The following is a 25938-nucleotide window of genomic DNA, read 5'->3' as shown; positions in this document are numbered from 1 at the left end:
TCTGGCCACACTGTTTGCAAAGGAAAGGTTTTTCTCCAGTGTGGATACGCTGGTGAGTATTGAGAGAACCTAAACGATTGAAACTCTTGCCACAGTGATTACAATCAAAAGGTGTTTCTCCAGTGTGGATACGCTGGTGCTGCCTCAGGTTACCGGACTGACTGAAACGCTTTCCACAATGTTTACAAAGGAAACGTTTTTCTCCAGTGTGGATACGCTGGTGAATCTTCAGGTGGCCGGACTGACTGAAACTCTTGTCACACTGTTTGCATTGGAATGGCTTTTGTCCAGTGTGGATACGCTGGTGGATATTCAGAGCATACTTACTGAAAGTCTTACCACACTGTTTACACACATGGTTTTCTTTCCTGTGTAAGTCATCAGATCCATCTTTACCTCCCCTGGCTGAGTCTTGGTAAGATATTGGTTCGTCTTTGTCATCTCCTCGTTTCTGTCTGGCTGCAGATCTGGCCGTTTCATGGTCAAAGCTGCTGCTATCCATGGTCTGTGATGTGGAAGGAGTCAGACGGTCTCTTAGAGCTTGAAGATCCGTCCTTTATATATACCGTATATCCCTGTCTCTCTCACACGGACTGTGTTGGTTGTGCCTGAGTTGAAGCTGCGGTATTTGTCTTACACAGTCTCTTCACTCCTCGTCAGTCTTTTTCTGTCTAGATAACTATCTCTATTTGCGTCTTATTCCTCTCTGACTTCTGGACATACTCTGTGTCACACACACACAACACAAACAGTTTCCATGACAATGGTAATTTGTGCAGGAACCATTTCATTTAATGTATCATTTTGGTGAAATTAACATAGACACAATGTCTATTTTGCTGTGCTACTTACTCCTCCCACAGTTTTGGTAGCACACACTTGGGCCATATGTCAAATCTACCAGCTTCATCGGGAATTGTGTGCTTGCATGTTTCTAATATATACGTTATATAATTTAATTTATTTTAAATTATCTGTAAAGGCATTTTCTCCATTGACTTAAGTGGGAAAATGCAAAAAAATATTTTTTTTTCCCAAATATGGAGAAGACTGACATCATACATGTCTGACGTCATAGACCATGAGACTGAATTCCAAAATATGTGCTTAATATTGGCAACCACACTTCTTATTAGTGTGATTGCCAGTAGGGCAACCAACCAGACCAGTGTTCATAGTATTCCGTATATTTACACAATCTGATGTTATCACTGATGTCATTGGTTGTGTCTAGTTGAGTTCTAAGGGGGAGTGGTGCAAGCTTGAGGATTGGTCGAACTTCACATGGCGTTCTGGCTATCCAGGCAATAAATAGGCAACCACACTTGCAATATCCAATTGCATCTTTTCTTCTTGAGCAAACTCCAGCATCACACCAAAGTAGGAAAGGTAGCAGATCTACAAGCTCGAACGTGTTTTTTTAAGCTTGTAGATCTGCTACTGTTACTATTTTTGCTTTTGAATCCTGAAAAGTACAAGGTTTCTACCGGAGAGAGACTATATCCACCGTGCCATTCATGAATGGTGTTTGGATTTAATTTAATTGTGTGTGTGTGTGTGTGTGTGTGTGTGTGTGTGTGTGTGTGTGTGTGTTAGGAGGTGGTGTCGCACTGTAAGAAGCTGACCAGGAAGACGAAGCAGCAGCTCACTGAGCTGATGTCTGTGGAGAGGAACAACAAAGGACTGAAGGCTCTGAGCAAACAGCGCCGAGAAACCCTGGAGGCTTACCAGCACCTCTTCTATCTGCTGCAGGTTAGTTAGACAGCCAATACCAGCACCTCTTCTATCTGCTGCAGGTTAGTTAGACAGCCAATACCAGCACCTCTTCTATCTGCTGCAGGTTAGTTAGACAGCCAATACCAGCACCTCTTCTATCTGCTGCGGGTTAGTTAGACAGCCAATACCAGCACCTCTTCTATCTGCTGCAGGTTAGTTAGACAGCCAATACCAGCACCTCTTCTATCTGCTGCAGGTTAGTTAGACAGCCAATACCAGCACCTCTTCTATCTGCTGCAGGTCAGTTAGACAGCCAATACCACAGCCAATAGCAGCACCTCTTCTATCTGCTGCAGGTTAGTTAGTTAGACAGCCAATACCAGCATCTCTTCTATCTGCTGCAGGTTAGTTAGACAGCCAATACCAGCACCTCTTCTATCTGCTGCAGGTTAGTTAGACAGCCAATACCAGCACCTCTTCTATCTGCTGCAGGTTAGTTAGACAGCCAATACCAGCACCTCTTCTATCTGCTGCAGGTTAGTTAGACAGCCAATACCAGCACCTCTTCTACCTGCTGCAGGTTAGTTAGACAGCCAATACCAGCACCTCTTCTATCTGCTGCAGATTAGTTAGACAGCCAATACCAGCACCTCTTCTATCTGCTGCAGGTTAGTTAGTTAGACAGCCAATACCAGCACCTCTTCTATCTGCTGCAGGTTAGTTAGACAGCCAATACCAGCACCTCTTCTATCTGCTGCAGGTTAGTTAGACAGCCAATACCAGCACCTCTTCTATCTGCTGCAGGTTAGTTAGACAGCCAATACCAGCACCTCTTCTACCTGCTGCAGGTTAGTTAGACAGCCAATACCAGCACCTCTTCTATCTGTTGCAGGTTAGTTAGACAGCCAATACCAGCACCTCTTCTATCTGCTGCAGGTTAGTTAGACAGCCAATACCAGCACCTCTTCTATCTGCTGCAGGTTAGTTAGACAGCCAATACCAGCACCTCTTCTATCTGCTGCAGGTTAGTTAGACAGCCAATACCAGCACCTCTTCTATCTGCTGCAGGTTAGTTAGACAGCCAATACCAGCACCTCTTCTATCTGCTGCAGGTTAGTTAGACAGCCAATACCAGCACCTCTTCTATCTGCTGCAGGTTAGTTAGACAGCCAATACCAGCACCTCTTCTATCTGCTGCAGGTTAGTTAGACAGCCAATACCAGCACCTCTTCTATCTGCTGCAGGTCAGTTAGTTAGACAGCCAATACCAGCACCTCTTCTATCTGTTGCAGGTTAGTTAGACAGCCAATACCAGCACCTCTTCTATCTGCTGCAGGTTAGTTAGACAGCCAATACCAGCACCTCTTCTATCTGCTGCAGGTTAGTTAGACAGCCAATACCAGCACCTCTTCTATCTGCTGCAGGTTAGTTAGACAGCCAATACCAGCACCTCTTCTACCTGCTGCAGGTTAGTTAGACAGCCAATACCAGCACCTCTTCTATCTGCTGCAGATTAGTTAGACAGCCAATACCAGCACCTCTTCTATCTGCTGCAGGTTAGTTAGTTAGACAGCCAATACCAGCACCTCTTCTATCTGCTGCAGGTTAGTTAGACAGCCAATACCAGCACCTCTTCTATCTGCTGCAGGTTAGTTAGACAGCCAATACCAGCACCTCTTCTATCTGCTGCAGGTTAGTTAGACAGCCAATACCAGCACCTCTTCTACCTGCTGCAGGTTAGTTAGACAGCCAATACCAGCACCTCTTCTATCTGTTGCAGGTTAGTTAGACAGCCAATACCAGCACCTCTTCTATCTGCTGCAGGTTAGTTAGACAGCCAATACCAGCACCTCTTCTATCTGCTGCAGGTTAGTTAGACAGCCAATACCAGCACCTCTTCTATCTGCTGCAGGTTAGTTAGACAGCCAATACCAGCACCTCTTCTATCTGCTGCAGGTTAGTTAGACAGCCAATACCAGCACCTCTTCTATCTGCTGCAGGTTAGTTAGACAGCCAATACCAGCACCTCTTCTATCTGCTGCAGGTTAGTTAGACAGCCAATACCAGCACCTCTTCTATCTGCTGCAGGTTAGTTAGACAGCCAATACCAGCACCTCTTCTATCTGCTGCAGGTCAGTTAGTTAGACAGCCAATACCAGCACCTCTTCTATCTGTTGCAGGTTAGTTAGACAGCCAATACCAGCACCTCTTCTATCTGCTGCAGGTTAGTTAGACAGCCAATACCAGCACCTCTTCTATCTGCTGCAGGTTAGTTAGACAGCCAATACCAGCACCTCTTCTATCTGCTGCAGGTTAGTTAGACAGCCAATACCAGCACCTCTTCTATCTGTTGCAGGTTAGTTAGACAGCCAATAGCAGCACCTCTTCTATCTGCTGCAGGTTAGTTAGACAGCCAATACCAGCACCTCTTCTATCTGCTGCAGGTTAGTTAGACAGCCAATACCAGCACCTCTTCTATCTGCTGCAGGTTAGTTAGACAGCCAATACCAGCACCTCTTCTATCTGCTGCAGGTTAGTTAAGCCCCTTTTCGACTGCAGCATAGCATCACACCACACCACACCACATAGAAATATCTACATTTTCCATTACACAAAAGTACCTCTATCGGTAAGAAACAAATTGACCCTTTTAACTGTGATTATAATACAATATAAATTTGTATCGATCGTAAATTATAATACACAATAATGGATTATAACAGTGGTTATAACACACTATAAAGTATGTATAATACTAATATTATGATAATTATAATACACTATAATAGATTATAACAGTGGTTATAACACAATAGAATCTATTATCATGTATTACAACTATATCCTGGTGGTCTAAATGAAAAGTCAGTGAGTGATCAGCCATTATGAAGTGTTTGGCCCTGTTTGGCCTAGCTCAGACCTACTCTAGATTGGATACTTTTTAGTACCACGTTTAGTACCACTTTCACACCACTCTACCCAGGTCCTTGTAGTGGAAAACCTGGCCCAAGTGGGCGGTGTGTTGTGGTGTTGGGCCAGTGGAAAAGGGGCTTTAGACAGCCAATACCAGCACCTCTTCTACCTGCTGCAGGTTAGATATACAATAGCAATGTCTACCGCAGGTTAAATGCACCCATATTCACATCTACTACAGGTCAGACACACAATAGAAGTGTCTATCGCTGGTTGTATGCATCCATAGTCACTTCTACTACAGGTTAGACATACACTAGCATTGTCTACCGCAGGTTATGAATGGCTGCATTTATATAGCGCCTGTATCCAAGGCACTTTACATAGATTGTGCATTACATTCATTCACACACACGCATTCATACATCGATGGCGGAGGCAAGAAACCACGCAAGACACCAATTAGGGGGTTCAGCGCCTTGCTGAAAGACACTTTGACAGTAACTCTGTGGAAGTCCGGGATCGAACTGCCATATCCTTACTACAGGTTATACTAACTGTACATACAATATAAATGGTTAAACAATATGTACATCAGGTTATAAATACAATATCCATATCTACTGCCGGCTAGTGGGAGGCTGATATCTGTCACTGCACGTACTCTTAGGGGCTGACACTGCACCTGCTGTCAGCAGGGAGTGTTGGGTCGGGAGGAGTAGGGACGAAGGCTCTGCGTCCTCCCACTGGGGGCTCCTCACAGGCAGGTGATCTAGGAGGATCACACAGATATCCTGTGTATGGGGAGCAGAGCATACGAGCGGAGTGGAGCGCGAGCGTGAGCGAGCGACTTTTATAATGGGTCTGAGCGCCGACCCTCCTCCGCTCCGTGCGCGGGCGCCGCATGTTTCCAACAAAACAGTGGCGAGTGGAAAGCTCTCCCAAGTCTCCATCAAAGCCGAGGCTCACGTTAGCGCAGCCATTTGTGTTGGGAACACACTGGCAAAAGGAGAAAGTGTTTCGGACATGATAGCAAACTACTTTTTTGACTCTGATTGACGGCCCTGAGCGGAGCATGGAGCGAGCGCGGAGCGAGAGATGTGAAAATCAAGTTGAGCGGCGGGGAACGGAGCGGCCCGGTGGCCGACCAGAGCTGGGGAGTGGGGAGTAATCAAATGGCATAACAACTAAATTGTGGCGAAGGGGATATACAGTATATTATATACCTGTATATGCGTATTAGAGATGCGCTGATGGACTCTGAGCGTCATCCGAATCCTTTTGCCAATATTAATCATCCGCCCATGATCTGCACCATCCTCAATCCGCATCCTCCCATGTCAGATTATTATTATTCATCACTCACTTTCTGGATGACTTCAGAGTGTTTCTCTTTATCTGTCGAGGCCACCGATCCCAACCACCGACAGGCAAAAGCTGACTATGTGAAGATGTGGAATATCATGTTTTGTTTATACATGTGTGTGTGTGTGTGCTCACAGACCCAGCCCTTGTACCTGGCTCACCTCATCTTCCTGATGCCTCAGACTAAAACCACGCGTTTCCTGGACTCCGTCATCTTCTCTCTGTTCAACTACGGCTCTGACTGCAGAGAGGCCTACCTGCTGCTGCAGCTGTTCACCACCGCCCTGCGATACGAGATCAAGTAACTAACACACTGTTCACCACCGCCCTGCGATACGAGATCAAGTAACTAACACACTGTTCACCACCGCCCTGCGATACGAGATCAAGTAACTAACACACTGTTCACCACCGCCCTGCGATACGAGATCAAGTAACTAACACACTGTTCACCACCGCCCTGCGATACGAGATCAAGTAACTAACACACTGTTCACCACCGCCCTGCGATACGACTCGAGATCAAGTAACTAACACACTGTTCACCACCGCCCTGCGATACGAGATCAAGTAACTAACACACTGTTCACCACCGCCCTGCGATACGAGATCAAGTAACTAACACACTGTTCACCACCGCCCTGCGATACGAGATCAAGTAACTAACACACTGTTCACCACCGCCCTGCGATACGAGATCAAGTAACTAACACACTGTTCACCACCGCCCTGTGATACGAGATCAAGTAACTAACACACTGTTCACCACCGCCCTGCGATACGAGATCAAGTAACTAACACACTGTTCACCACCGCCCTGCGATACGAGATCAAGTAACTAACACACTGTTCACCACCGCCCTGCGATACGAGATCAAGTAACTAACACACTGTTCACCACCGCCCTGCGATACGAGATCAAGTAACTAACACACTGTTCACCACCGCCCTGCGATACGAGATCAAGTAACTAACACACTGTCTGCTTATTGCTGCCCTGCGATACGAGATCAAGTAACTAACACACTGTCTGCTTATTACCGCCCTGCGATACGAGATCAAGTAACTAACACACTGTATGCTTATTGCTGCCCTGTGATACGAGATCAAGTAACTAACACACTGTTCACCACTGCCCTGCGATACGAGATCAAGTAACTAACACACTGTTCACCACTGCTCTGCGATACAAGATCAAGTAACTAACACACTGTCTGCTTATTGCTGCCCTGCGATACGAGATCAAGTAACTAACACACTGTCTGCTTATTGCTGCCCTGCGATACGAGATCAAGTAACTGACACACTGTTCACCACCGCCCTGCGATACGAGATCAAGTAACTAACACACTGTCTGCTTATTGCTGCCCTGCGATACAAGATAAAGTAACTAACACACTGTTCACCACTGCTCTGCGATACGAGATAAAGTAACTAACACACTGTCTGCTTATTGCTGCACTGCGATACGAGATGAAGTTAACTAACACACTGTCTGCTCATTACTGCCCTGCGATACAAGATAAAGTAACTGACACACTGCTTATTACTGCCCTGCGATACGAGATAAAGTAACTAACACACTGCTTATTACTGCCCTGCGATACAAGATAAAGTAACTTACACACTGTCTGCTCTGCTCATTGCTGCCCTACAATTGGGCTGATACGATTATGACATTTTACTCAAATAATTGCAATTTGAAACACGGATGACGGATCGTTTGAGCAGTGAGCACCTCAATGATTGAATCTGACCATTGTTAAATTGCATGCTGTGTGCGAGTGTTATGGACATTATATCTAGCACTTCTCTTCAGCTCAAAAGGCGTTCTCTAAACACAGACCCTTTTTACACACATTTTGAATAAATAAATCTCTCTTTGTGTCTGTCTCTCTCCCTCTCTCTGTGTCCAGGATGAAGGTAGACAGTCCGTCTCAGGTCATCACAGGGAACCCAACCATCATAAAGATGCTGGTGAACTTCTACCGCCAGGTGAGATCCAACGCTCTGAGGGACATCCTGTCTCCTCCCATCACTGACATCCTGCAGGACAAGAGCCTCAGCGTCAGAACCGACCCGGTGGAGATCTATAAGAACTGGATCAACCAGACAGAAAGTCAGACTGGAACCAAGAGGTAATGTCGCTTTCCGGGTGGAAATCTTGTATGAATAATATTGTTTTTTCCATCTCCTGAAAAGTAACTTGTGTTCCAATCGATCCAACATAGTTATTGTCACAAGCTCTTGTTAATGTGTTCAATATTTATGAAACAAACAGACTTAACCACTTTCACAATTGGACAAAACGTGCCTTAACTCCACAAGTTGGAGTTGGGTGGTTTGTCTGACAGTTTTGAGAATCCAGTGGAGTTAGTAGGTTTAGTCAGAAGAGCTTTTTAAATACGCTTCATTGGTTCATTCAATATTTGTAAAAACCACACACATTTCTCAATAGCTGTAATTCTTTTTAAATATATTTTTTGGAGATAGCTGGTTTCTGCCCAACGATGTGTAGAAAAAGTATAGTGTGTAATCTATAGATAGATGGCCTGCCATGCCTTCTCTATGAATTGTCCTAAAACAAAGACTTCCTTATTGATCAGCCAACTCAACATACTGTATAACATTCAGACATCCAACACAGATCTGTTTGTTTTGCAGTCTTTGTTGAAGCAAAACAGTCTTTGTTTTGCTTCTTCTTTTTTTTTCAAAAATTAGTCAAGCGGAACGGGAAATACACTTGATACAGTCTTTTTTTTCACTCTCTACCAAATCTTTGCCAAAAAACTAGCCGATCTACAAGCTCACAACGCGACGCGTTGTGAGCTTGTAGATCAGCTCGTTCCGCCACTGGATGATGGACGTTGAGGATATTTTTATTTGTTATCACGATGATATTGTAAATAGATGATATTGTAAATAGATGATATTGTAAATAGATGATATTGTAAATAGATGATATTGTAAATAGATGATATTGTAAATAGATGATATTGTAAATAGATGATATTGTAAATAGATGATATTGTAAATAGATGATATTGTAAATAGATGATATTGTAAATAGATGATATTGTAAATAGATGATATTGTAAATAGATGATATTGTAAATAGATGATATTGTAAATAGATGATATTGTAAATAGATGATATTGTAAATAGATGATATTGTAAATAGATGATATTGTAAATAGATGATATTGTAAATAGATGATATTGTAAATAGATGATATTGTAAATAGATGATATTGTAAATAGATGATATTGTAAATAGATGATATTGTAAATAGATGATATTGTAAATAGATGATATTGTAAATAGATGATATTGTAAATAGATGATATTGTAAATAGATGATATTGTAAATAGATGATATTGTAAATAGATGATATTGTAAATAGATGATATTGTAAATAGATGATATTGTAAATAGATGATATTGTAAATAGATGATATTGTAAATAGATGATATTGTAAATAGATGATATTGTAAATAGATGATATTGTAAATAGATGATATTGTAAATAGATGATATTGTAAATAGATGATATTGTAAATAGATGATATTGTAAATAGATGATATTGTAAATAGATGATATTGTAAATAGATGATATTGTAAATAGATGATATTGTAAATAGATGATATTGTAAATAGCGATTTCTTTGGTCACAGTAATCGTGACATGACATTTTCATATCGTCCCATCTAGTCAGGGACAATTAGCAGAATACCTGTCAAATCTGGGAATAAATTCACCAATAAAAAAACACCTAGTTAGACCCCTAACATGCTACTTAAAGCATACTTTTGGGAGTGATTTTTTCCCTTATAGTACAGTGTATAGTAAGTGAATGAGACCCAGAATTACCCTAGCTGTCAAATATTTTGCTAGGGATGTTGAATTTCAATCTTTGTTAGATATGTTACTAGACGCCTTTACGAACACATTGGTGAAGACATTGTTTGGTAAGGAATTTATTCCCAGGGTTTTATTAAAATTCCCTGACTAATCCCTAACCTGCTGTGGTGTTCCTGGGCCCAGCTCTCTACCATACGAGGTTAAATCATTGTATTGTTCTAACCTGCTGTGGTCTTCTTGGCCCAGCTCTCTACCATACGAGGTTAAATCATTGTATTGTTCTAACCTGCTGTGGTCTTCTTGGCCCAGCTCTCTACCATACGAGGTTAAATCATTGTATTGTTCTAACCTGCTGTGGTCTTCTTGGCCCAGCTCTCTACCATACAAGGTTAAATCATTGTATTGTTCTAACCTGCTGTGGTGTTCCTGGGCCAGCTCTCTACCATACGAGGTTAAATCATTGTATTGTTCTAACCTGCTGTGGTCTTCTTGGCCCAGCTCTCTACCATACGAGGTTAAATCATTGTATTGTTCTAACCTGCTGTGGTGTTCCTGGGCCAGCTCTCTACCATACGAGGTTAAATCATTGTATTGTTCTAACCTGCTGTGGTCTTCTTGGCCCAGCTCTCTACCATACGAGGTTAAATCATTGTATTGTTCTAACCTGCTGTGGTCTTCTTGGCCCAGCTCTCTACCATACGAGGTTAAATCATTGTATTGTTCTAACCTGCTGTGGTCTTCTTGGCCCAGCTCTCTACCATACGAGGTTAAATCATTGTATTGTTCTAACCTGCTGTGGTGTTCCTGGGCCCAGCTCTCTACCATACGAGGTTAAATCATTGTATTGTTCTAACCTGCTGTGGTCTTCTTGGCCCAGCTCTCTACCATACGAGGTTAAATCATTGTATTGTTCTAACCTGCTGTGGTGTTCTTGGCCCAGCTCTCTACCATACGAGGTGTCTCCAGAAGAGGCCATCTCTCACCCAGAGGTCCGTCGTCGCTTGGACATCGCCATGGTGACCCTCAAGAACCTGACGGATCGCGTCCTCAACGCTATCACGTCCAACCTCCAGAATCTACCGTAAGATTCAAACTAGCAACCTACAAACAACTAGAAAACTACAGCCATTTAGGTTGGCTCTTTAAATGAATGCACTACTGTATGTCAAGTTTGTATATCTGTTTAAAATGTAATTATCTACATCTAGTACAACTAACTATGTTTTGTATTGGATTAGTCGATGACCCTCGAGACCCAAACTAGTGAAAATAACAGATCTACAAGCTCACAATGCTGTTTCCAGGGGGATATTTTGGAAATATTTACTGCCGATTCATACAAATGTGTCCGCAACCCACAAGGGGGTCCTGACCCAGGTTCTTTGTGTGTGTTTGTGTTTTTGTGTGTGTTAGATATGGGATGCGCTACACTGCCAAGGTGCTCAGAGACGCTCTGCAGGAGAAGTTCCCAAAGGCCCCTGAGGAAGAACTGTACAAGGTATATCAACCAAAACTCTGTCTAACTACAAGTTCAATGAACTAAGTCTGTCTACAAGTTAAATAACCAGCTCTTCAAGGTAAATAAGTTAATAACTTAACTCTACTAGTTACTTAATACTAAATCTAAGGTAAATTAAGTAATACTTAATCTATGAGGTAAATGAAATAATACTAACTGCAAGGTACATTAATAACTGTATTTCAATTAAAGTTTCAATTCAATCTTTATTTCAGACCCAGGGAGATCCATATCACAGTTATACAACAAAGAACAGAAAATATAGATGAAATAGACAGTGTTATACTGTTAACTGAACACTAAGTTAAATGAACACTAACTTAAATTAATACTAACTCTACGAGTTAAATAAACTGTAACTACGGTAAATCTACTAGGTAAATAAAGTAAGAGTTACTCTACTAAGTAAATGAAGGAATACTCAAAAGTCTAGTATCTCCCTCGGTCCATAGGGATATGCCTTTAGATCAATGTTTAAGATATTGAACTTTCACGTGGGAAATCCGGGTTCGAATCCCGGGCGTTACACATCTACACGTTAAATAACATCATAGCAACTCTACAAGGTAATACTGTCTTAATATGATTGTCCAGATTGTAGGTAACCTGATCTACTACCGCTACATGAACCCTGCCATCGTGGCTCCAGAGGGCTTCGACGTGGTGGACCGCGCCGCCGGCTCCGTCCTGTTGCCCGAGCAACGGCGGATCCTGGGCTCCGTGGCCCGCCTCCTCCAGCAGGCCGCCGCCCACAAGCACTTCCAGGGAGACTCCGCCCACCTGCTGTCCCTGAACGACTACATTACCCACAACCACCAGAAGTTCAGGAGGTTCCTGCGCGCGGTGTGCGACGTCCCGGAGCCAGAGGAGCGCTTCAGCATGGACGAGTACTCTGAGCTGGTGATCCTCAATAAGCCAGTCATCTATGTGTCTGTCAGCGAGATCGTCGACACTCACCAGGTAACTAGTTCACCTGCTAACTAGTTTAGATGTCATTGTGGGCTCGCCTGAAAGGCGAGAACACTATGTTATCTTCATTATTTATAGAGTTCCGTCGTGTGAGTTCCGTCGCAGACAGTACAAAGGCAGGGCCCTTAGCCAATGAGGTGGCAATTGAGGTGTGGCAAATCTGGGAGTGGTTTTAGCTGGAGTATTGGTTGAGCTTCACATGACAGTTAGCACGCATGTAGAATATAGTCACGAGCGAGCCCACACTGTCTCGGAGGAACAGTATCTCTAGTATTATATTAGCTATTCACCAGGGGCCAGTTGCACCACTAGAACGTAAGTTCTGCCCTAAGTTAGGGAGTAAAGTCCTTACTAGAGGCTTAGTAACTACTAGTTAGTTTGTAACTAAGTGAGTTACTAACAGGTGTTGCACCACGACTGCTTAAGGCATAACGTAACTAGTAATGCGTAGACTGTTCCTAAAGTAATGTATAGTCGCATAAAATGACGTCATAGCTCCCGAATCCAATGAAAGCGAACTGTTTCTAGTAAGGAAATAAAGCTGTATCGTCTTTTGTCAACAGAGACCTCCGTCTCTCCACTGGCATGTGCAGTACAGTAGCTACACAAGTCACTGATATGCGCGCACAGGGCGAGCGCATCCCTGCGCCGCGCACTGCCCTGCAAACGGATTGTATCCCCCGTTGTGAAGTAACGCAGAGCAACGCATATTTGGAGACACAGGGGAAGAGAGCGCACCATTCAATTTGCTGTTGTGCTGTATGCAGTGGTTGAAAAGTACTCAAATGAATTAAAAAAGTATCAATCCTGCAATATAGAAATACTCTATTAATAGCAGACACATCGTGAGCTTGTAGATCGGCTATTTTCAAATGGCCGAAATATATATAGGGCTTAATGTATGTTTTAAACAGATGGGTCGTTTCATTGTTGAATTGATTAAATAGCCGATATAATGCTGTCTGCCACGTTAGTAGTGAAGTTGCTCTACTCTCCCATAGAGATAGGTTACTTAGTAAAGACTTAGTGCTGCCCAGAGGGTGGTGTAAATATTTAGTTGTTACTTAGAGATACGTAAGAACTAATTTGTGTGGTGCAACACCTGACATTTTAGTAATGCGTAAGTCTTGACTTAGAAGCCATTTACGTTACAACTAGGCTACGTTATAACTTAGTAACAGCTGGTGCAACCCCGCCCAGGTAACTAGTTCACCTGCTAACTAGTTCAGATGTTATGCATAAAGATGTCTTGAGAGACAGACAGACAGAGAGGGCTGATTAGAATTCCAGTAGTTGTCACCTTGCAGTGTGCGTGGGCGGTCAGTGCCTGTTTGTAGAAGTCGGTAGCCTTATCCAAACGTCTCAACTTGAAGTGAACTTCTGCTAAACCCTCACATTCGACTGAAAGAATGTGTCAATATATGGGCATTTCCAGATATGGGCTTAATATTGACCAGTAAGACTCCCTAATTGGGAGATAAGCGACCGTCAGGTCACATAAATGGGTTTGAAAAAATTGGCCTGATGGTGGTGCTAAATGGGACAGATCCATGTTGATGACATGACTCTGGACATACTGTGTACCGCTTTGCGTGATTTTAGGGCAACATCTGTAGGAGCAGTGTCCGGGTCGGTCTCCATATTGGGCATAAAAGGGACAAGGACGGCCATATATGGAGCGTGAGCATGACAGGCTTAATATTTATGACATCAGGGATCTCCATATATGGGCATAAAAGGGAGAAGGAAGGCCATATATGGAGTGTGACATGAGGCGTGACTGACTGACATGAGGCGGAGGTTTTGATACTAACTGCACTCCCTACGGTCGCAATAATATGGAGTTAACACATTCAGTGCCACCTTTTCACCACTAGAGGGCGCCCAATGGCCATAGAATCTCTCATTGCGACCGTCAAGTCGCAGTTACTATCAAAACCTCCACAAACTGAGTCCGTCAGTCAGTCTGTCTGTCACACGTCACATGTCACACTTTTGCCCTGCTCATATCTCCGCAACCGTTGCCCCGATCCATGCCAGATTTTGCACACACACTCCTTGCCTGCCAAACTACAACCTCCAAGGACCCCCGGAGTCCCTGGGGGACCCCCAGATGTAAAAAATGACCAAATGTGCAAAAATGACCAAATGACCACCCCAACGGGGCTGCTCACGGGGAATTCCCGGGGACCACCGACTCCTGGTGCTCCAGAACGGATGCAAAAGTGCTGGCGCCCCCAGTGGAGGACCCCCTGCCACTGCAGCGCACATAAAATGCCGTAACTCGGGCTAGGAGCGACCGGGAGAGCCGGGGCCGGTACCTATTCGTCCGCCTCGGCGGCGCGGATACCCCACCCCTCATTTCTCACATGGCCCTCTTCTAGCGCCACCATGTGGCGGATTCTTGCAAAACACATTTTTGGACACTGCTCCTACAATTTTTGCCCTAAAATCACTCAAATCGGTACACAGTATGTCTACACTCATGTCATCAACATGGATCTGTCCCATATAGCGCCACCTTCAGGCCGATTTTTTAAAACACATTTTTGGACACTGCTCCTACAATGTTTGCCCTAAAATCACGCAAATCGCTACACAGTATGTCTACACTCATGTCATCAACATGGATCTGTCCCACTCCCATATAGCGCCACCTTCAGGCCGATTTTTTCAAACACATTTTTGGACACTGCTCCTACAGATTTTGCCTAAAATCACACAAATCGGTACACACTATGTCTACACTCAGCGCCACCATCAGGCCGATTTTTTTCAACCACATTTTTGGACACTGCTCCTACACATTTTGCCCTAAAATCACGCTGCGACCTGACGGTCGCTTATCTCCCGATTAGGGAGTCTTACTGGTAGACAAGCGTTGTATATGCACAAGCCGTGCGCAGCCATGACGCGCCTGAACACTTTCCTTTGTGTCATGAACAGGGACAGGATGAAGTTAGCTTGAAGTCAGCTATTGGCTACCAAGCATTACCAAGCAAAGCCGAACTAGTTCGGGATCGGCACCCTGATAAGGTCCAAATAAAGCCGAACTAGTTCGGGATTGGCACAGTAAGAGTTAAAAACAAAAAAAATCGCCGCAGTGGAAACTAGGGGTTTGGATCCTTGACCAGGCATCCATACAAGCACAGTATTAGTAACTTCTTACTTCTATATAATAATGATAGAATTAGACTGAGATGAGACTCCTAAATAAATAAATAATAATCAATCTTGTGTGTGTGTGTGTGTGTGTGTGTGTGTGTGTGTGTGTGTGTGTGTGTGTGTGTGTAGCTTCTGTTGGATCATAAGGACGCTCTGTGCTCCGACCCTAACGAGCCTCTGTCTGTTCTACTGAGAGACCTGGGGAAGGTCCCCACGCTGCAGGAACTGGGCGGTGAGGAACACAGCGTTTTCCTCTTTTCAGTCATTTCTGCTAATTTCATGATCCTTTCTTTCCTTTTGTATTGGATTTGGTGGAAAAATATATAAAGAATAACCAAATGTTTGGCCAGGCAGAATTGTGTAAATAATCTCAGATTGACTGGATGTTAATGATGGCTCTGAACGGTTTGTCCCGTGCAGGCGAGCCGACGGGCGGCAGCGGATCATCGGAGACCTGGTCTGAGTCCAGCATGAACCACACCAGTAAGATGGAGGTTTCTCTGACTCTCACCAGCAAGTTTGACATCTTTGCTGACTCTGCTGAGCCTGACGCCAGAGGAGTGCTGCTCAGGTACAACACTACAATAATACACCAGTAAGACTCCCTAATCGGGAGATAAGCGACCGTAGGTCGCTTATCTCCACAAATAGGGCAAAAATGTGTTTTTCCTAAATCTTCCTGATCCATGTTGATGACATGAGTGTAGACATGCTGTGTAGTGATTTTCGTGAGCTGCAGTGGAGGGGGTCCTCCACTGGGGGCGCCACCACTTTTGCATCCGTTCTGGAGCACCAGGAGTGGGTGGTCCCCAGGAATTCCCCGTGAGCAGCCCCGTTGGGGTGGTCATTTGGTCATTTTTGCACATTTGGTCATTTTTTACAACTGGGGGTCCCCCAGGGTCCTGGGGGTCCCTGGAGCTCCGGGGGTCCTTGGAGGTTGTAGTTTGACAGGTAAGGAGTGTTTGTGCAAAATGTCGCATGGATGGGGGCAACAGTTGTGCAGATAGGAGCAGGGCAAAATTAGACCTGGGGGTCCCCCAGGGACCTGGGGGTCCCTGGAGCTGCGGGGGTCCTTGGAGGTAGTAGTTTGGCAGGTCAGGAGTGTGTGTGCAAGATTTGGCGTGGATGGGGTCAACGGTTGTGGAGATATGAGCAGGGCAAAAGTGTGACGTAGGGCTGCACGATTTTGGGAAAAAAATCTAATTGCGATTTTTCTGACTAATATTGCGATTGCGATTTTATTCGCGATATTTACAGGGGCTAAAGCAAAAAGCAAAAAAAAAAAAAAAATCCTAAGACGGAAATTTATTTTGACTTGACTAGCAAGTATTATGCTGCATTTTGACGATTTCGGTCATGTTATTAACATCACGGCCATGGCTACACCCCCCCCCCCCCCCCCCCCCCCCCCCACTCCCATTTATTTTTTATTTTTTTAGCAAATCTGCCTTGATCTCATAAATGGCCCCTAGGGACTCCTCAGAACGGAAATCCGTCCCCAGGACGGAGAACCTTAACCCCTGTACTTATATATTTATTTCAAGGTAGGATAAGTGATATTTTTTTTTTGTTTAAAGGATGATATAATAAATTATTTTAACCAAAGGAAAATCACTTCACTACCTTAAGTCAAGCTTCCGTTGAATATTTATTGTGTAATATATAAAAAAAATAGATTGATTATTACTAACTAGGCTAATTGGCAATCATGTAAATGGTTTGATTCAGTTCAGTTATATTTCCAAAAGATTCCCTTTTATTTTGCTTTAGCAATATAAAACGTTGTTATATTCAGAAAAATCTCAGTAATGGTATTGTCTGCCTGTCATTATTGTCAAGGAAGAAAGTACCGTATGTTGCTGCCTTGCTTAAGATTCATCAAGGCAAAAAAATGCACCATAAGACACACACCATAAGTTTCACTGGAGGAGGAGGGGCAGCCACCGTCGCACAGAAATTACTTTCACTTTCAGCTTACAACAAACGGGAGCATAATCTATGCAAAAGGATTTAAGGATGTTATATTTATAATGATTACCAGAACATTCACTACCTGTAGCCATGGAGTACTCCGTTGGAAGGGATCATACACTTTTACGTGCTGTTAGACAGACAGACAGTGTCAAGCCTTGGCTTGGCTCCTCTCCTCTGAGGAGATTGGAGCAACCCGTAATGCTAATCCTCGGTGCTGCGATGCGCGGATATTTAAGAAGCAAAGAAAGTCACCACAGATTGATTTGATCATTGCTTAGTCAATTATGAACGAATTTCTAAAATTAAAACGTCTGCATAATGCTTGGGAAGTCAACTTCGCTGAAAATCGCCAAAACCGCAGCCATTGCGATTCGCTAATCGCGAGATTTCACATCGCGATTTCGGTTTGAAAACGATTAACCGTGCAGCCCTATGTGACGTGTGACTGACGGACTGACGCACGGACAGCCGGTGGAGGTTTTGATAGTAAATGCGACCTACGGTCGCAACAATAACTTAATGCTACAGCAGGAATTTATGGAGAAAATATTAATGACGTCCCCACTCCATTTGCCCATACTTAAAATTGTCCTCTGCATTTAACCCGTCCGAATGCCTACAGTATGTGGACAAGTGACATTAATTAAGTGTCTTGCTCAGGGACACTTTAACACATAGACCAGGGGCTTGGGGGGATAAGTAAGTAAAGTAAGCCTTGACAATCCGTGAGGCCCATAGGGCAGGGATCTATCTCCTGCTTCTGTCATCATTTTCAGAAAACTGTTTTATTTAGAAGACATTCGTAGAATCAGCCTATGGTTCTCAAACTTTGTCATGTCAAGGACCCCCAAAATGAAATGAATTTGGCACCGGACCCCCATCTCTAAATATTTTGTTCCAGGGACCAGAGCACATGAGCGGAGTGGAGCGGGGACAAAAGCCGCTCCGTGCTCCAGAGGGCTGTTGTCTCGCTCGCTAGTCGCTCTGGTCGCCCGCCGTGCCGCTCCGTCGCTCACCTTGATTTGCGCATCTCTTGCTCTGCGCTCACTCCGCTCAGGGTCGTCAATCAGAGTCGGCAGCCAAAATAAAAAAAGAATTCTGCTACCATGTCCGAAACACTTTCTCCTTTGCCACAAGTGTTCCCAAAACAAATGCCTGCGGTAACGTGAGCCTCGGCTTGATGGAGAGCTGTCTAGATTTTTCAATGTTACAAAAGACGTCATCTAAGGCATTGTATTTTTTGATAAAACGGGCAATATTAAATCCTGTTGGTTATTGATTAATCACCATATTTGAGAGAGGGAGGCGACTCGTGGTGTGTGTTTTTCATTCAGCCAAATCAGTCTCACTTGCATTTCAAATCGTATCCTTTGACTGGCTGGTGGTGATATATAACTTAACTGACACAAGGTAGGCTATTTATTATAAACAAAGCCTACTTGTGTGGATGATATTATAGATACATTTGACCTGAGTGAAATCTTGATAAAGGGAATTCTCTGTCTGCCCACCCGGGTGCACTCTGCACTGTCTGCATGCGAAACATGTGGCGCACGGCCCCAACAGGATCGGCTAGGAGCGGAGGAGGGTCGGCGCTCCAAGGAGCGGAGGAAAATCCTCACTCCAAAGCCGCTCAGACCCATTTGAAAACTTGCTCGCTCACGCTCAACTAAAAAAAAGCCGCGCTCCGCTCCGCTCACATGCTCTGCCTGGGACCCCCAGAAGCAAATATTTGAGTTAAAAATGTTCAATCTGAATTTGGGTCTTGCCTTAAGCCAGATGCAGAATAGATACACGCAGCTCAGACCCGTTGGCAAACGAAGGTCGTGGTATTAACACTTTTGTGTGTGTGTGCGTGTGTGTGTGTGTGTGTGTGTGTGTGTGTCTCAGCACCAAGCAGTTGATCATTGATGTGATAAGGACGCAGCCAGGAGACTCTCTCTCTGAGGTACTGAGGTCATCTACGTCGCACAACCAGGTACACTTTGCACGCACACACACACACACACACACACACACGCACACACACACACACACATACACACACTGTGTGATGCTGATACACACCGACCCCATCTGCACCCAGCATTAAAATGTGATCTAGATAAGGAAGAACACATGTTAGTGCGTAGGATTGGATCACAGTGAAAAGGCCCACCACTGATCTGGTGGTGGTGGGCTGGCTCACATTCTGTGATTGTATCTCAGTCAAAGTCAGCCAGGTGTAAACGCATTGTTTACCCTGACATCATATCCCGAGATGGATCACATTTTAAGCACCTACAGTATATGTTGTTGCCAACATACAAGCACTCATACAAGCTCACAGCACGGCACACGCTTGTACACCTGCAATTTATTTTAACATTTTTGATACAAACGTGAAAGTGTGAGAGAACTACTGATTTAAAAGGCAAAATCTTAATGGGTTTTAATCTGGACTCTTCAGCCTTAGTAAGCCTTGAGTTTTAGAGTGCAACCGTTTCTCTATCTATTTGTCTAACCAGGAAGTGCACCACGGTCTGCTGATGCAGCGCCGCGCCCAGAGAGACGCCCAGACGCCCGACAAGATGAAGCGCAACCAGTCTCTGGTCGCCGACGGCAACCTGAGCCTGGAGGAGAAGAAGAGGAAGATCCAGAGGAGTCTGCGTCGTCTGGAGATCCTGGGGGTCCTCACCCCCCCAAACTCCCACACGCAGATACTGCAGCTCATCGCCAAGGTAACACACACACACACACACACACACACACACACACACACACACACACACACACACACACACACACACACACACACTCACTCACTTCTCTACAGCAGTGGTTCTCAACCTTTTCAGGCCACGACCGCCAAAATATTCATATTCTAACTGGGGATGACCCCACCCTTATAAGCACTTGGAATTGTAGGAGTTGGCATTACATTAGTTTGACTCGATCTGTTCCATTGTGAAAATAGCTATTTTCACTATTTCTGCCTCTAATATTTGACAGTTTGGCTAATGTTTGATCAGAGGTACTAAAAAGGTCTTTAACGTCCTTAAATTGACACTTAAGAAATGTGCTGATACCCTTATACTGTATGTTGGTCTGTTTACTGTTGAGTGATAAAACAACGTTAACAATTAGCTAAACATCTGGGGAACCCTCAAAATAATTTGGGGATCCCCCTGGGAATCCGACAAACAGGTTGAGAACCGCTGACCTACATCAGTGGTCCTCAAACTGTTTGGTTTCCAGGACCCCCCAGTTTGGTATGCAGGCCAGGAGTTAGTTCTCCAACTTTTCTGTAATAAGAACACCCAAAATGTATGTATATTTGACCTTTTTTTATATAAATGCCAGTATATTGGGTATTTGAATACCCTCTCCTCTCCTCTCCTCTCCTCTCCTCTCCTCTCCTCTCCTCTCCTCTCCTCTCCTCTCCTCACCTCTCCTCTCCCCACCTCTCCTCTCCTCTCCCCTCCTCTCCTCTCCTCTCCCCACCTCTCCTCTCCTCTCCTCTCCTCTCCTCTCCTCTCCTCTCCTCTCCTCTCCCCACCTCTCCTCTCCTCTCCCCTCCTCTCCTCTCCTCTCCCCACCTCTCCTCTCCTCTCCTCTCCTCTCCTCTCCTCTCCTCTCCTCTCCTCTCCTCTCCTCTCCTCTCCAGGACATTCGTTATCAGAGGCTGTATCGTCAGCGGCGCCAGGCAGAGCTAATCAAACTCCGACAGACTCTGGTCAGCCTTCAGAATAAAAGCTCCCTGTACAACCAGCAGGCTGACTACTACAACCAGTACATCAACACCTGTCTGGACAGCCTGACCAACAGGTACTATACCCACGCACACACGCATGCACACACACCGCACGCACGCACGCACACACACACCGCACGCACATGCATACATACACACACGCACGCAAGCACGCCCACACACCCACAAACTTCTCTACATTGTACTGAACCACTTAAACCGTATTGTGAGAATACGCATAATGCATTGTGAGCTTGTAGATCTGTTATTTTCTGCAAAGATATTTATGTAGAGCGAAAACTAAAAAAGACTACCGGTAGTATAGAGCCCTGAGGGACTCCGGTCACCCCTATCTGGTTCAGGTGGTTAAACGCTTTATCTCTGACGTCCCTATTTTTGGAAAACCCAAAAAAATAGTTTGAAAAAGAAAAATCTAAATGTTCATCATCATAATGGTGTGTGTGTGTGTGTGTGTGTGTGTGTGTGTGTGTGTGTGTGTGTGTGTGTGTGTGTGTGTGTGTGTGTGTGTGTGTGTGTGTGTGTGTGTGTGTGTGTGTGTGTGTGTGTGTGTGTGTGTGTGTGTGTGTGTGTGTGTGTGTGTGTGTGTGTGTGTGTGTGTGGTCTACCTATGTTATTTTTTTCTAGATTGATATTTCTATGCAATTGATGTGTTGATGTATTAATAATAATAATGTAATGGATTGCATTTTATGTATTATGTATTACCTTGCTTATTGTATTGATGTATTACCTTGCTTATTGTAAGTCGCTCTGGATTAAGAGCATCTGCTAAATGCCTAAATTGTAAACTTTCCAGTAAGGTGTCCAGTAAGAGGAAGAACAAGGCTCCTGCTCTGACCTACACCGCTGCTCGACTGCAACAGAAAGGAGTCCTGCTGGAAATAGAAGACCTGCCTGTCACACAGTGAGCAGCACATATACACACGATCATGACATTTTACATGACGATTAATTGTCACTCAAATAATTGCGATTAATCATTTGAATTGTATTTTTGTAGTTGAATGACATTTCTGTTTGGCTTGTAGCCTTTGAAGTTGCACATGGCAGATATGAAACATAACCTAAGTATACAAAGAAATGACTGACATATTTGACAACTTTATACTTCCACATCCTCTGCCTAACACGCCCACTGCCGTGTTTACTCTGGTGCTCTGCCACGGCTGAGTAAACCGGCTATTTACCTTTAATTTAACTTTAACCTTTTAACAAAAAAAAAAGAGAAGAAAAACCTTTGGTTTTAAACAAAGGAAATTCACTTACCCTGTCTTTAATGTAATGCAAGGTTTTTTTTTTATGTTGTGCTATGTTGTTTGTTCTAGGGATATTTATCACTGTCTGTGTGTCTAACTCTCCCGTTTCTCGCTCTCTCTCAGGTTCAAGAACGTGACCTTTGACATCTGTCCCACAGAAGAGGGCGGAACGTTCCAGGTTAAAACGCGTTTCCTTGGCGTGGACATGGAGAAGTTCCCCCTCAAATACCAGGTGAGTGTCCAGGTACTGTACAATAGGTGGACTCTTTTAAATGTATATCGATCATGGTTCCCACGGTCATGAAAGTCCTGGAAATATTTTGAAATTAGAAAAAAAAAATTCCAGTACTGGAAAAGTTTTGGAATTGATCAAGGTTCCTGGAAGGTCCTGGAAACATAGCTATGCATTGTCTTTGGTTATTGATTTTGTTAATACTTCTGAAATGACAAATTAAACATTGGCCAAATTGTGAAAATTAGAGGCAGAAATTGTGAAAATAGCAGATCTACATGCTCACAACGCCTCGCGTTGCGAGGCGTTGTGAGCATGTAGATCGGCTATTTTCACAATAAAACCGTGTTATACAAAATTCCTCAACTCTTAGTGCTCGTCAGGGTGCCGGGTCCCCAGTTCAAATATGATTATTTCGTGGGTCACGGCCAGAAAAGGTTGAGAACCACTGCCATACAATACCTGTCTTTGGGCATTGCGCATAGGAGTAAGCGACTCGTTATTGAGCTGAATTATTGTTATATAGTCCTGGAAATCGGGTTAAATATTCTGGAAATGTTTTGGAAATTAATTGGTAAAGATGTGTGGGAACCCTGATTGATTGATTTTTTAAGGCAAGTTTCCTGAATTCTGAAGGACTCTTCCTTTCTGCGTCACAGAAGGGGACGTAGGCCAATCAGATGCGGGACTCCCTCTTTCCCAGAGACACTTGCTTTGACAATGTAAACATTTGTCTCCTCATGCCAATAAAGCTCCTTTTAATTGAATGTAAATCGCTGAAAAGACACGCTGTGATTGGTCAGTAGTCACTTTTGAGTGGCAGAGTGCCTTCCACACTTCAGCACTTCCGCCAGTCCTCTTACCAGTCGTGGTAATGAACTGCAGCGGCGGATGAGGTATCTAGCTTTTTATATCTGTGCTCTTGATGCTTTTTGTGTGACGCTGTGGTATCATCAACCCCTATAGGATTATAGTGTGTCAGTTTCACCAGTAGTACAGTAGGATTGTACTGCAAAAACGCACTCACTTCGAATCAAACACGACACGTGCATATCTCCTTGTATGGGCCGTTCTGTCTGTGACATTAGTTATCTCCATACACGGAGTTCCGCACTCATACATACACAAAAAGCCAGACGTAGGAGTGGTTAGCACCGCTCAAAAAAGAATCTAGAAACTGATTCAGGTTGGGGTCTGTGTTAAGATTAGACATTTCCAGGTCAGGTTAGCTTAGTTTTGCGGCGATACATACCAAAAAATCGTCGGACGGCTTTTGGAGATCGTCAGTTCGTCCTAAAATGTGGATGTCCTCACAATTATAGTAATACAAACCTGTGTGTGTGTGTTTAGGAGCTGCTCCAGTTGCAGTACGAGGGTGTGTCTGTGATGAAGATGTTCGATAAAGCCAAAATCAACGTCAACCTTCTCATCTTCCTCCTCAACAAGAAATTCTTCAAGAAATGAGATAAAACATTTTTTTTTTCTTTTTTTGTATTTATCAAACCTTTTTCAGGCAAATCATTTACTTTATATAAAAAGCTGACACACGGTCGGTCACAATGACTCAACACTTGTTAACATCTGATCAGGGAACAGTTACTAATTCAGTGTTTTTTAAAGGATTGGATTAAAGGGATTATGTAAATAAGTGTATTAATCTGAACCAGGGCCAGTCCAGTTTATCAACATACTGGTTTCAAGTTCACTTTAGATGATCTCAGGGGAAGATCTGGTTGGGAGAGCGAAGTTCTGTATCGTTTGGCCGGGCGGCCAATCAGATTTCGTCTAGCTGAAGCGGTTCCTTGAAGGTGATAGGCTGTCGTCTCAGCATCACCGGAGTGTTGTTAAAGATAAACTTTATATTTCAATACTATACACGTACATTATGTAACACTACAGTATACACCCAATCATGTATTTTATTGTTTATTATTATTTACTGTATCAATTTATGTAAAGAATAGCACTCCATCATTAACTTTATATGGAATAAGAACACTCCAACATTAACTCTATATTGCATAAGAACACTCCAACATGAACAAACCTTAACTCTATATGGAATTAAGTCCGCTCCAACTAACTGTATGTGGAATAAGAGCACTCTAACATTAACTCTATGGAATAATGTCCACTCCAACAAATGACGTTATAGAATAAGAGCGCTTCAACGTTAAAAGGATATGTCACTAAAAAAAAAAAGGGGTCATTTTATCATCTAGTTTTTATGTTGCTTGAGCAAACTAAACCGTCTGGGGTGCCCACAAAATCCTGAGTTGATGATAAAATGACTGAAAGTGAGATATCCCTTTTAACTCTATCTGGAATAGGACCAGTCCAAGCATCAACTCTGGTAAAGGGTCAGTCTGGGTGGTGCAGTAGAGCCTGGATGTTACTGGGAATGGAACCTTTCTAAAAGACCTGGCTCAGGTCTTCATTTTGTCACCAGTGAAACACTGCCCTCTCCTGGGTGAAACCTGTAAATACTTTGTTCTTTTATCTGTGTGAAATGTGCCGTTTTTCTTTTATCTGTGTGGTATGTGCTGTCCTCTATCTGAATGTATTTTATATGTACTGTGCGTCTGTTCAACTCAACACTCCTCACAGACTTGACTTGTACTCCTTTTTTTTCAAATAATATATATGTAAAGTTGACAATCGTTTCAAACACCTTCCTACTTTTTATACCAATAAATGCACTGTTTGAGTGAAGGAGCTGTGTTGCGTTGATGTGCATGTTTAGTTATGATCTACTGTATGTAGAGGCAGCGCCACCAAATCCTGACCTGGTGTATGAGCTGCTGGAATATTGTAAGAGTGATTATCATCTAGACCAGTGGTTCTCAAACCTTTTGGGCTTCAGTACCCCCTTTTCCTGATTGCTGAATCCAAGTACCCCCTTTAATCCATTGACCCATACAAGTCTGTAACTCTGACAGTGTACAAATGGAACCAAATGAACCCTAACGGGTTCATTTGGTTCCATTTGTACACTGTCAGAGTTAAGGGGATACCTTGAAATTTGGTAGTTTGAGAAACACTGCTCTATTCGACAACATTTTGACTAGAAAATACTGACATCAAAAGTCCAGTTTTTATGTCAATATGTTGAAAATAAAAGTAAGTAGCCTGTTTTCTATTCAGTAACAGTACAATTTGTACTTAATTTGGTTTAAAGCTACGTATACAGAGCAGTACGTTCACATAC

The 25938-nt window shown here is 43.6% G+C and overlaps 1 protein-coding gene across 1 annotated transcript in view; it reads left to right on the top strand.

The window, feature by feature from the left end:
- Positions 1-24194, top strand: part of iqgap3 (IQ motif containing GTPase activating protein 3) — a gene marked incomplete at both ends in the record, with an annotated part of 61261 nt that extends 37067 nt beyond the window's left edge. Inside the window, 14 exons of the mRNA XM_080753773.1 lie at positions 1597-1752; positions 6132-6295; positions 7911-8132; positions 10802-10942; positions 11275-11359; positions 11975-12340; positions 15644-15746; positions 15935-16085; positions 19379-19466; positions 19996-20208; positions 21135-21295; positions 22039-22146; positions 22622-22730; positions 24081-24194. Coding sequence (XP_080609899.1) covers positions 1597-1752; positions 6132-6295; positions 7911-8132; positions 10802-10942; positions 11275-11359; positions 11975-12340; positions 15644-15746; positions 15935-16085; positions 19379-19466; positions 19996-20208; positions 21135-21295; positions 22039-22146; positions 22622-22730; positions 24081-24194 — 2181 coding nt within the window. The remainder of the gene's footprint in view (positions 1-1596; positions 1753-6131; positions 6296-7910; positions 8133-10801; positions 10943-11274; positions 11360-11974; positions 12341-15643; positions 15747-15934; positions 16086-19378; positions 19467-19995; positions 20209-21134; positions 21296-22038; positions 22147-22621; positions 22731-24080) is intronic.
- Between the last annotated feature and the right edge of the window lie 1744 nt (positions 24195-25938).

This window comes from Nannobrachium achirus (assembly GCF_963921795.1).
Source record: "Nannobrachium achirus genome assembly, chromosome: 2".
Lineage (NCBI taxonomy): Eukaryota > Metazoa > Chordata > Actinopteri > Myctophiformes > Myctophidae > Nannobrachium > Nannobrachium achirus.
The sequence above is the reverse complement of the archived record's forward strand: the minus strand, read 5'-3'. Positions and strand labels throughout refer to the sequence as shown.